This window comes from Carassius auratus, unplaced genomic scaffold, assembly GCF_003368295.1.
Source record: "Carassius auratus strain Wakin unplaced genomic scaffold, ASM336829v1 scaf_tig00013767, whole genome shotgun sequence".
NCBI classification, from domain to species: Eukaryota; Metazoa; Chordata; class Actinopteri; order Cypriniformes; family Cyprinidae; genus Carassius; species Carassius auratus.
Window position 1 is genome coordinate 1,154,097 of NW_020524440.1, and position 12,109 is coordinate 1,166,205.

General features: G+C 35.9%; 1 protein-coding gene across 1 annotated transcript in view; it reads right to left on the reverse strand.

The window, feature by feature from the left end:
* Positions 1-2,300: 2,300 nt before the first annotated feature.
* Positions 2,301-12,109, reverse strand: part of LOC113074161 (plexin-B3-like) — a 42,314-nt gene continuing 32,505 nt past the window's right edge. The window contains 15 exon segments of the mRNA XM_026246913.1: positions 2,301-5,178; positions 5,257-5,331; positions 6,016-6,091; positions 6,215-6,279; positions 6,437-6,584; positions 7,668-7,767; positions 7,770-7,827; positions 7,974-8,140; positions 8,269-8,350; positions 9,296-9,399; positions 9,495-9,654; positions 9,749-9,895; positions 10,256-10,322; positions 11,246-11,424; positions 11,868-12,085. Of these exon segments, the coding sequence (XP_026102698.1) occupies positions 5,074-5,178; positions 5,257-5,331; positions 6,016-6,091; positions 6,215-6,279; positions 6,437-6,584; positions 7,668-7,767; positions 7,770-7,827; positions 7,974-8,140; positions 8,269-8,350; positions 9,296-9,399; positions 9,495-9,654; positions 9,749-9,895; positions 10,256-10,322; positions 11,246-11,424; positions 11,868-12,085 (1,751 nt within the window). The 3' untranslated portion in view covers positions 2,301-5,073.

Consider the following 12,109-nt stretch of genomic DNA (forward strand, 5'->3'; position numbering starts at 1 on the left):
CAAACCCGTAAGACATCAGAGGGTCATTTAGAATTTTTTGAAGCATCGAAAATACATTTTGGTCCAAAAATAGCAAAAACTACGACTTTATTCAGCAGTGTCTTCTTTTCCGTGTCTGTTGTAAGACAGTTAAAAACGAAGCAGTTTTTGATATCCGGTTCGCGAACGAATCATTCGATGTAACCGGATCTTTTTGAAACAGTTCACCAAATCGAACTGAATCGTTTTAAACGGTTCGCGTCTCCAATACGCATTAATCCACAGATGAATTAAGCTGTTAACTTGTTTAATGTGTCTGACACTCCCTCTGAGTTAAAACAAACCAATATCCCGGAGTAATTCATGTACTCAAACAGTACACTGACTGAACTGCTGTGAAGAGAGAACTGATGATGAACACCGAGCCGAGACAGATAATGACTCGTTCACGAGTCAAGAACCGTTTCTGTCAGACGCGTCCGATTCGTCAACCGAGGAGCTGATGATACTGCGCATGTGTGATTTAGCGTGAAGCAGACCGACACACAGAGCGTCTGAACTGAACTGATTCTTTTGGTGATTGATTCTGAACTGATTCTGTGTTAATGTTATGAGCCCAGGTGCAGTCAACGCCAATGACGCCATTGCGTCGAGCGCAAAAGAATCGGTGAACTGTTTTCTTCAACTGGTTTATTGAATCGAACTGTCAGAAAGAACTAACGTTACTGGTCATCCGAGAACCGATGCAACCGGTTCTTGACTCGTGAACGAGTCATTATCTGGCTCGGCTCGGTGTTCATTTCTCTCTTCACAGCAGTTCAGTCAGCATGCGCAGTCTTCTTTTTAATCGCTTGATTCGCTCAATGATATGCCAGCTTCATCAAACCTGCCATCTACAGTTCTGGCAGTGGTAAAGTATAAAAGCGTCTGCTAAATGATTAAATGTAAATGTAAATGTAATGTGGGTAACGAGTAACGATGCAGCACATAAAAAAATATCGGAGTAAAAGTATTAAACTCAGCGAAAATATGTACTGAAGTAAAAGTGGAAGTAGGAGAAAAAAATAATACTCTAGTAAAGTACAGATACCGCCTTTTAGTACTTAAGTACAGTAGTGAAGTAGTTCTACTTCGTCATGCATATAAATAAACGTCGAACAAATTTTTTTTTTTTTTTTACCCACTTAAGGCACTATTTTATTCAAAATTAGTGAGACAGAACAATTTTTACTTAAAATTGTTCAGAACAAAAATCTTTTTTATTTATTTCTGCCAAAATGTCAGACCTCATCAAGCATTAAAGGAATCGTTCACCCAAAAATGAAAAATGTTGATTATTGACTCACACTGATGTAGATGTGTTTTTTTCTTCATCAAAACATAGTTGGAGAAATTTTGCTTTCCATCACTAACTCACCACTGGATGCTCTGCAGTGAATGGGTGCCGCTGATAAAAACACCACAATAATCCACACCGCTCCATCAATTAACATCTTGTGAACTGAAATTATTATTATTATTATTATTTTGTCCTCTATCCATAATATTTATTTCTCTTGTGAAATGGTCATCTTATCTGAATCAGGAGAGAAATATGCAAATTATTTTCTTACAAACACACATCTTTTCACTTCACAAGATGTTAACTGATGGACTGGAGTGGTGTGGATTACTGTGATGTTTTCATCAGCTGTTTGGATTCTTATTCTGACGGCACTCATTCACTGCAGAGGATCCGCTGGTGAACAAGAGATGTACTGCTTAATTTCTCCAAATCTGAAACACCTGATGGTGAATACATTATTATGTATTTTCAAATAGGACTTATTTTCCCAAAAGTTACATTAGGTTTATCATTTTGATTCATTTTAATAACCTTTTTTTTTATATTATTATATTTTTATTATTATTATTATTATTCTATATATTTCATTATTTTAGAAAACATTTATTATTAGGCACATACTAAAAACACTTTCCCTCCTCAAGTATAAAAATCCAAAGTAAAATATTTATACAATTTCATGTTTATTATCTAAAAGCAAGAAATTATTAATTTTTTTTTTTTTAGAAATGGCTCAGAATTTGAACCAGTATGCTTCTTTTCTGTTGACATGTCACTTTAAATCATTTTAGCCCCACAGAAGATGGATCCGCCCATTTAAAACACTTTTGTTCTACGGTCTACAAATATACAAAATCCAAATCAGTAAACACAATGTCTTCATTGCTAAAATTATAGCTTTATTTATTTTCCAGATACAAATTTCCATTTCACTCATTTAAACATTTAGGTCCCAATTTCTCCCTGAATGGAGAAAGTAAGTCTGTCCAAAGTCTGTCCAAAGTGGAAAAAAACAACAACCAAAAAACAAAAAAAGAAAAAGAACAAGTCCTCTTCACAATATGTACAGGCACATATACACAATTGTTAGCAAACTATACACAATACAAATAAAAAAAGAGTACGTCTTTTGAGTGGGTTTAAGTTCTCTTTTAACCCTAAATTCATTAGAAAATTAACATATATTATTTTTTTTTACCCTTGTATAAAAACTCGTAGCCAGGCGAGGGCTCCATATACACCAACGATTCTCTAAACAATGGTCTGAATTGTATATCTGCAAAGATACAAAGCCATATTCCACACAACTGGCAAAACAAGAAATCGCAAGGCTCTACAAAAGAAGTTTTCACTGCATTCTCTTAGAGAAAAGTGTCCATAACAGGAGATTCGCCAAAAAAAACCTCACCATCATGTACGAAGCGCTACAATTACTTAAAAAACTCTCATGCATACACACACACTTTCTTCTGAGGAGTGTTTTTATGAGAGTCATGCACTCATAATGCAGTCCATCGAGTGAACCTCTCATAAAGCACCCCAATCAGAAAATCCAATCAAATCTCAAGCATGCATCAGCCTATAATAATCAAAAAATACACCAAGAGCCCAAACACATTCAGCAATGGGCTAATAAACATACACAAGATGAGCAAACTAATACGTTTTCAATTTTTAAAACACAACTCTGTGCATACATTAGTATGATGAAGCGTAATAGCTCAAAATCTCACAAATAAGAGCAGGAACAGGGAAGCCTTCAAGATGTGTGTCCAGATAGCATTGAATTCATTATGTTCAGTTCTATACATAAAAGGGATCATGTTGAAGCACATGACATCAGCTAAAAACAAAAACAAAAAAACTGACATGGGTGAGCCAAAATGTAACCACAAAAGTGATTTTGCTTCAGGCAAAAACAAATCATGACCTGATTTTAAGAAGCTTAAAACAATGGATGCACACTCACGCCAAAATTTATTAGATGAATACAGATCACTCAAGGAAATGAGCTGGCTAGAAATGATTGAGCTACACATGGTTTTAAATTGAATCCATTGAGATGGACGGCTATAATCCTGAGACGCACTGCAGTCCAGAGACTAAAAGCACTGTATGATCTTCACAACAGGCAACAGTTGTGCCACAGTTCATCTTTTCCTCCATTTGGCAAGTAATGTCAAGCACGTTTACTTGAATTGTAGACATTATAAAAAGTAACAAAGAAGGCACATTGGCGGTCATGTATAAATAAGTAGTATTTACAATATAATAAGTTAGTTTCTTTTCAGTGTCTGATGTACACAACTCTCAATCCAACTGCTGCTTTTCTATTCATTGAGACCAAGTGAATAAAGATGCTTTTCTCCATTTTGCCAACATTAATCCAATGACCCAAACTGTCCCAGTTTTGTTTCAATACCTCCCAAGAGACAGCACATCCCGGCTGCATTGCAATTTCATCTGAGACTCAAAACTCATGAGATTGGATCTTTAATTGTGCTCGCTTGTGCTATTAAACACAAAGCAGGCATTAGGAAATCAATGCCATGTAATGTAAGTGTGGGTGAATCTCACAAAACCTGCAAAGATCTAGGATTGGTTTCATGCCTAAATCAAATTAAATCAGAAATTAAAATTGAATTGAAAGGTATTGTGCATTGCAACATTCTTAGGAAGCAATGCAAAAATCTATAACTAAATAATGATATTTTAGAGTATGTTGTGCAAAGTATAATTTCTTCATATTTATTATTGTTTCTGTTGATTTGGTAGCGAAATGTGGCCCAGGCCCATATTTTATAGGGATACATCAGAAACCTTGGGAGTGAAGGCGTATTAATGCTTGATTAACATAAATTAAGTTAACAGCTTATGATACTACAAACCAGATTCAGATGAACACATTTAACAATTTTGTGAAATTCCAGATATTTGCAATATTAACAACAGCGGAAAACCTGAAAACTCTGACATTCTGCATGCACACCTAAAGCTACACAATAACATGCACATAAATATTGTGCTTTTATAACTTGTTTTGGCACTTGTGTGCATAGACTTACTCTACAGTCCCTGGAAAAGCGTAACACTTGTTTTGATCTGCAATGCTAATGTAAAAAACGTTAGTATAAAAGGTTAACAGCACAGGGCCAGGGACAGTCTTTGAGTTTGGGATGTGATTGTGCAGAAGCAGAACATTTCTAAACCTGGAACCAAATACTCCACGTACAGCAGAAGCAAATGTGGGTTTTGTTTGAATCCGTTCGTGAATCTCCATACAGTGGATCTGATCACTTGAGTGAAAGTAAAAATGGTATAAAATGTGTCTCAGCATGTCACAATATGTGAGAGCTGCTTCAGTAGTGTCATTAAAAAAGTGTCGTGTCACAATTTGAATTAAGTAATCTTCAAATAAAGAGCAGAGCCTTTCAGACAAAACACATCAGAATTAACCATGCACACACACACACACACACACACACACTTCCCATCAGTCAATCCTCCAGTGAGTCGTTCAGATCCTCAGTCTGAAAAGCAATCCTTTTCCAATAAAATTCCCATGAAGGTTTCATCGGAAGAAAGTGATCGTTACTTCATTTCCTGTTCCCTTTTGTTAAGAATATGCAGGTAGTTTATGTGAACGGTTGTGGAAGCCCACGAGTGTTTTGACGTAGTGACTGCATTTCATCAGCCGATCACACACATGATTATAGATGAGCTTAGACGACAAGGAGAAAGGTCAAAGCCTAAAGGTCAGTGACTTTATTCTCCACCAGGGCGGCAACCTGCTGAAGCCGATACGCAAGCTGCATCTTCTGCCCCGCAGTGTCTTCTTCCAGAGATATGATAATCTGCACAAAATGCAATATGAAGAATATATTAATTTCCTCTAGCACAAACATGATAAGGTTATATCAGTGCCTACTGACCTGATCATAGTATTTGTTGATATACTTGTACAGCTCATGCAACGCCACCAAACTGTTCATCTCAGACGCAAAGCTCTAAAAACAGACAGTCATCAGAATATTAAAATAGAAGGTTTAAGTGTCCTTGAGAAAGAAAAGGAAAAATCTTTTAAAATGGAGGGAAAATCTCATTTAAAAATTGCACATTCCTTATACCTTAAATACAAGAGTATAAAAAGTAAATTCAAAGAAAGAACTTTTTTTAAACATCATTCAAAAATATTTATTTTACTAATATCATGAATTATTAGTTAAATTAATATGCTTAATATTTGATAATTATTAACTTGAATTTTCACATTGACATGTTATTTTTTTTATAAATGTCAAGAATTTGTAATAAAAAATATTTTTGATACTTTACAATTTATAATTCAACAAGTTGTCATTCCACATGCTTATTTTTTTTATTTTTTTTTTTACAAATATTATGTACTACTAATTCATAAATATGTTTTATATTTTACAATAACTAATTCAAGAAATTACACATCACATTTTATAACCTGATCAAAATCAATTGATCAATCAAAATTAATTTTAATTCAGAAATTAAAAAGAATATTCAAGTTGCTGTATGTGTGAATTGCAAACTATGTGTATTGCTAATGTATGCTTGAATAAATTAATAGGACAATTTGTTTTTGTACTTTTGGAGCCTGCTGTGTGTTAAAATGTAAAATCGAGTTGAATTTAGAATAAAGTAAAATCCAGTCTCACCCCTGACAGCTCTGTGAGGGTTGAATTCATTTCCTGGTAACAGCCAGACACGGCGTTATGAATATCACTGTAGTACCTGCAGGAGAGGAAGAAGCTTTATAGCACTAGATACCATAACTATCCTCTATTCCTTTCAGTTGCTTCTAGATGTGTTAAATGCAAAAGTCTGCAATGCTAGGCATCATTTAGATTTTCTCACCTCTCCACCAGCTGCTTGTATCGTGGGATTTCTCGGGCATACAACAGCTTATTCACTGGAGAATCCTGAAGGACAAGACACATGACAATGAGCTCTTTCACTGCTACCAAATCTTTCAGCTTTTTCCTTTTTTTTCCTTTCCTGCCTTCTCGCTCAACATGCTCACTCTTATTATAATGAGGTCATAGCTAGAGAGGTCAAGAGGTTAATTGCTGTACTGACCCGGCCTACTTTGTGTTCGGATGTAGTGCAGGAATCAATGAAGGTCTGAGCGATAACGGAAAGGACGGCATCCACGCTATCCGTCACCTGCACGTCAAAGACGAACTGAGGATTCTTCAAGATGTTGACCCAGAAACGCAAAGGTAAACTGCAGGTGGAGGGAAGACAAGAACACATTTTAATTAAATTCAATATTATGAACACAGAAACATCAGGGTTCTCACACTTTCTGCTCCATGAATTTCCATGCCCTTTCCAATCATTACTGAGCAAGGATTTCTAAAAATCAATTCAAATTCAGAATGATTCACTGATGAATCATTCAGACCAAGTTCTGAACCAGTTTGACCGATCTGAATTAATGAGTTGCTCACTTTTTTTTATACAAACTTTAGCCAAAGAAATATTACAAAATTTAAAATGTGTATAAAAATGTATATTCACTATAGACATTTGCAGGCTTTTCCATGATCTTTGTATTAACTATGGTTTTCTATAATATTGTAATTCCATTGTGATTCAGACTGATTGAGAACTGAATTGTTCAAATCAATTAGTGAACAAGTTGATTTGGGGAAAACACCTAAAAAGAATAATTAGCTAGTTTTGCAAATTTTACACAAGAGCAAAAACTAGATAATATTATATATAATTCAGAGTAAATAAAATTAATTTCTTAAAAAACAGCACCAAACAAATTGAATTAAAATAACTACCGTATTTTTCGGACTATAAGTCGCACCTTAGTATAAGTCGCATCAGTCCAAAAATACGTCATGATGAGGAAAAAAACATATATAAGTCGCACTGGACAATAAGTCGCATTTATTTAGAACCAAGAACCAAGAGAAAACATTACCGTCTACAGCCACGAGAGGGCGCTCTATGTCTTTAGTGGTAGACTACAGGAGCACTGAGCAGCATAGAGCGCCCTCTCGAGGCTGGAGATGGTAATGTTTTCTCTTGGTTCATGTCTCTTAGTTAATTTCTCTTGGTTCACGTCAAATTAATTTAAATAAATAAGTCGCACCTGACTATAAGTCGCAGGACCAGCCAAACTATGAAAAAAAGTGCGACTTATAGTCCGGAAAATACGGTAAATTAAATTTCCACTCCAAATGTCATATTTAATCCCATTTCATATGCTGTACTAAGTATTAAAAAAACGTTTTCTTAAAATGCTTCATTAAAAAGTTTTATAATACTCGAAGATGTAGGAAATAGCACCGACCTATTTGTTTTCCATATGTGAACGGTCTCTGGGTCGTCAATCCCGTGTTTTTCTGCCATGTCGTCCAGGAAGTCAAAGAAGAATCTGACAGCGATGGGTGAGGCCGTTTTGTACTCAGTATGGCTACAAAAACATCATCTACAAACTTCTGCAGAGTGCCCTGAAGATACACATTTGTAAACACAGAGCAGCTTTCAATCACATTGACAGTCAGCAGCATCTCAAACAAATATGAGAAACGGCAGGATTTGTTTGATGTGGCGTGCACAGTATTAAGATGACTCCATCTCAAAACATTTCCCGTACCTTCATAGAAAGCAGTCGTGTAAGGTAGATCTCAGGAATGGCTTTTGCCCGCTCCCGCTCTCTCATGCTGCTCTTCCTGTGTTTGGGGATCTCGGGGTCCTCGCTCGGCTTCACCAGATGCCACAGACGAAGACCTTCCTCCTCCTCTCCCTCCAGCATGGGAGTTTCTAAAGCAAGACCAGACATCAAGAAGAAAATGATCATTTTTTGCTCTCTGATGGTCAGTTATGAAGTGGAAAGAGTGTAAAAAATAATGGCAATTTACTTTTGATTGATCAAAAAGTATTAAACTTACTCTCTCCAGTCTGGTAAAACTGATTCACTCCAAGAGAACTCTGGGAACGAGGGATGAGAGCCACAGTGGCCCCATCAGGTACCTGAGAAGAGAGAAGAGAGACACTTAGAGCTAAATCAAGTCAACCAAACAGATGGTCAATGAATCAACTAACCAACCGACTCAGAAAATGAACCAGTTAACATGATGCAAACTCCATACAAAAAGGCATCCTGGCTCAACCGAGACTCGAACATTCTTGCTGTGATGCAATCATCCCACAAAATCAACCAAAAAATTAATTTCCAAAATCAAACAATAAAATCAACCAAACAATAAATTCATAAAATCAATCAGCTTACACAAATCAACCAATCAATTCACAAAACCAACCAATCAACTTAAAATCAACTGAACAATAAATTCACACAATCAACCTAACAATCAACTAAAAAAAATAAGCAACTCACAAATTTTTTTTTAACAATAGAAAAAAAAAAATCAATCAACTAAAAAACAAACAAAAAAAATTAACCAGATAACACACAAACCCCACACAAGAAAGGCATCCTGGCTCAGCCCCAAAATAAACCAAACAATAAATTCATAAAATCAATCGAATAATAAATTCCGAAAATCAACCAAACAATATATTTTAAAAATCCATCAAACAATAAAATCAACCAAACAATCAACTCACAAAAATCAACCAATCAATTCACAAAACCAACAAATTAAATAAATAAAAATTAACCAAACAATAAATTCATAAAATCAATCAAATAATAAATTCATAAAATAATGTAAATGTCAATGTCAACCAAACAATGAACCCACAAAAAAAGAAACTAAACAATAAATCCACACAATCAACCTAACAATCAACTTAAAAAAATCAATAAAATTAATAATCAACAACAACAACAAAAATCAAAGAACTCATAAAAAAAAAACAGTCAATCTACTAATCAAGCAACCCACAAACCAACTAATCAATCTGAATGAGCTTCCATGTTCAATTCTAGTCACAGTAAATGTCCAGCTGTACCTTGTAGTGCTGTAAAGTGTTGATCCGTTTCCAGCGACCCTGAACGATGGCTGTGACATCATCATCAGAAAGAGTCAGGTGACCCGCCTGACCTGATCTCCACTCTGAACGAGAACAACACACAAAACAAGAAGCTTTAACAACAACAACAACAAAACTGTAGTGGTGACTAATCTATATATATCTAGAAAAACCGTACCAAGGTCCAGTGAGTCTGCGGCTGGTCTTTGGGAGAATCCTGCTCCTTTATAAATCTGGTCCAGGATTTTATCTTTAACCTGAGTGATGGTGTCAGTGTCCAGAACTTTAACAGGACAGGGCTGGACCTCGACACCGCTCTTCACCAGCACAGTCAGAGTCTGAGATGAGACACAAAAACTCATCTTATTAGATTGGTTCATTTAGGAGATTTGCTTGGTATAGCATTAAGATGGAAGTATTACAGAGACGTACCACTGAGCAGTATTCGATGTCCTCTCGGAGCAGGTGGCTGTCGTTCAGAGTGCGCTTGGCTTTCCCCGTCACTGAATCCACTGGTCCTTTATCGACCTGGTATTTAATAGCCCTGTACAACTTGTAGAGAGGCTCACCAGCAACCTCCTAGCAAAAATACACAAAAGATAAATAAATAGTTCATAATAATAACGATGATCTATTATTTTATTTAACTATTTAAAATAATAAATAATAAACAATTATATATATATATATATATATATATATATATATATATATATATATATATATGCAAATAAAAAAACATTCTTTTTTCACAATAAATACATTTTAATGAAATACATATTCTTATTATTAATTAAAACAATGATTCAATTAAAATATATTTCTTGTGAAAAATAAATAAATAATAACTGTATTACCACATTTTAAAACTATAAATACAAACAGTGATTTATTCTCATTATTCACTCATTAATCAATGCAAATCGCATGCTGTGATACCTTGAGAAACGAGTAGAGACAGATGGACATCCAGTTGGTCAGCATCTTCTCCACCACCGTTTCTGTCCTACAGATGATGACGTGTGAAATATCAGATCAGATTAGATTTACTATAATCAGATCAGGATGGATCAGACCGCTTGTTTGTTTTTTTACATTAACACATGATGCACTCATTTGAAATGTATTTATTGCGAGCTAGAAACTTGTTACAATGGAGTCTTAGAAACACCAGGTAAAATCATCAATAGAGGCAATCCATTTTCATAAGCTAGGAGTCTCTTATTAGTCTGCTTATTATTATTTATTGAATATTATTGAATACTTTGTTCTTGAAAACCACACAAACATACTATACAGTATAATTAAAAATACATTTCTTAACCACCTGCTTTGTGGTAAACTACAAGGTTACATCTTCAAAAATATGCATCTACTCACACGTGTACTGTCTGACAAAAAAAATAATTATATGAAAATAATCAATTAATTTATTAATTGTAATATTTTGGAGCCTCTGAGACTCCCTACGTAAAGGTGCAAATATCAATGCCAGCTGATTCAAGCAACACATATACTACCGTATTTTCCGGACTATAAGTCACACTTTTTTTCATAGTTTGGCTGGTCCTGCGACTTAAAGTCAGGTGCGACTTATTTATCAAAATTAATTTGACATGAACCGAGAGAAATGAACCAAGAGAAATGGACTAATAGAAAACATTACCATCTATAGCCGCGAGAGGGCGCTCTATGCTGCTCAGTGTAGACTACAGGAGCACTGAGCAGCATAGAGCGCCCTCTAGCCGCTGTAGACGGTAATGTTTTCTTTTGGTTCTAAATAAATGCAACTTTTTGACATATTTTTGGACTGATGCGACTTATACTCAGGTGCGACTTATAGTCCGAAAAATACGGTATTAAAACATATGCCATGAATGTTGTTTTGGGTAAAATAACAATGATAAATAAAAAATATATGTACAATACCTGCGCAGCATGAGTTTTGGGTTCTTAGCCACATATTGCTGCACTAGATCCCCCAGCAGGGTCTTCATCACATCTGTGAAGTATTCCAGCTTGTCATGAAGGGCCATCGTGAGAAGCGATGCGACGTAACCTCTGTCCCGCTGTGAGAAACTCTGCTGCACCTCCAGAGTATGAATGAACTAGAGGAACCCAGAGCAGAGTTTACCTGCATTAGTGCCATCAGATGTCGCCTAAAATGCACTACAACAGCGTACTAGTTTAACCAGTTTCAATCAAACAGCTTCAGCTTTCAAAACACTGCACTACAAAGCCTCAGACTGCAGCAATGGATAAATATTTAAAATCCTGAAGTTCAACGCTGAAGTTTCTGTGCTGCTGTCTGACAGGATAGCGACTGAGATTTTAATAAAAAACCCTCTTTCTACTAAACAGGCATCCAGCCGCATTCTGTGCAAAATGAATATTACATTTGCTTTCTTTTTCATCTTTTGTTTACTCTTTGAGGTGAAATAACGTCTCCAGAAACAGCCACTGACGTGCGGAATACACCAGCGGCATAAACACTGTAATTGCACTTTTCCTCTACAGGAAGCTAGTGCCGAAAATAAAGCACTTCACTGACCCGTATAAGGAAGAGTCTGTTGTTGAGCAGGTTGTTGAGCTGACCCAGGCCCTGCTCCACCGTCTGCCTGCGAGAATCAGGCAAATCCAGATTCTGACTCAGCGGCGCACCCTTCTGGCCAGGGAAGAAAACACGCTCTGCGTATGTGCGGTAATCCAGAAAGGGGATGCCAGGACCACCAACGTCACTGCTCAAATCCATCATCTCTGTCATCAGATCTGGAGGGCGGGAAAAAGTCTCTT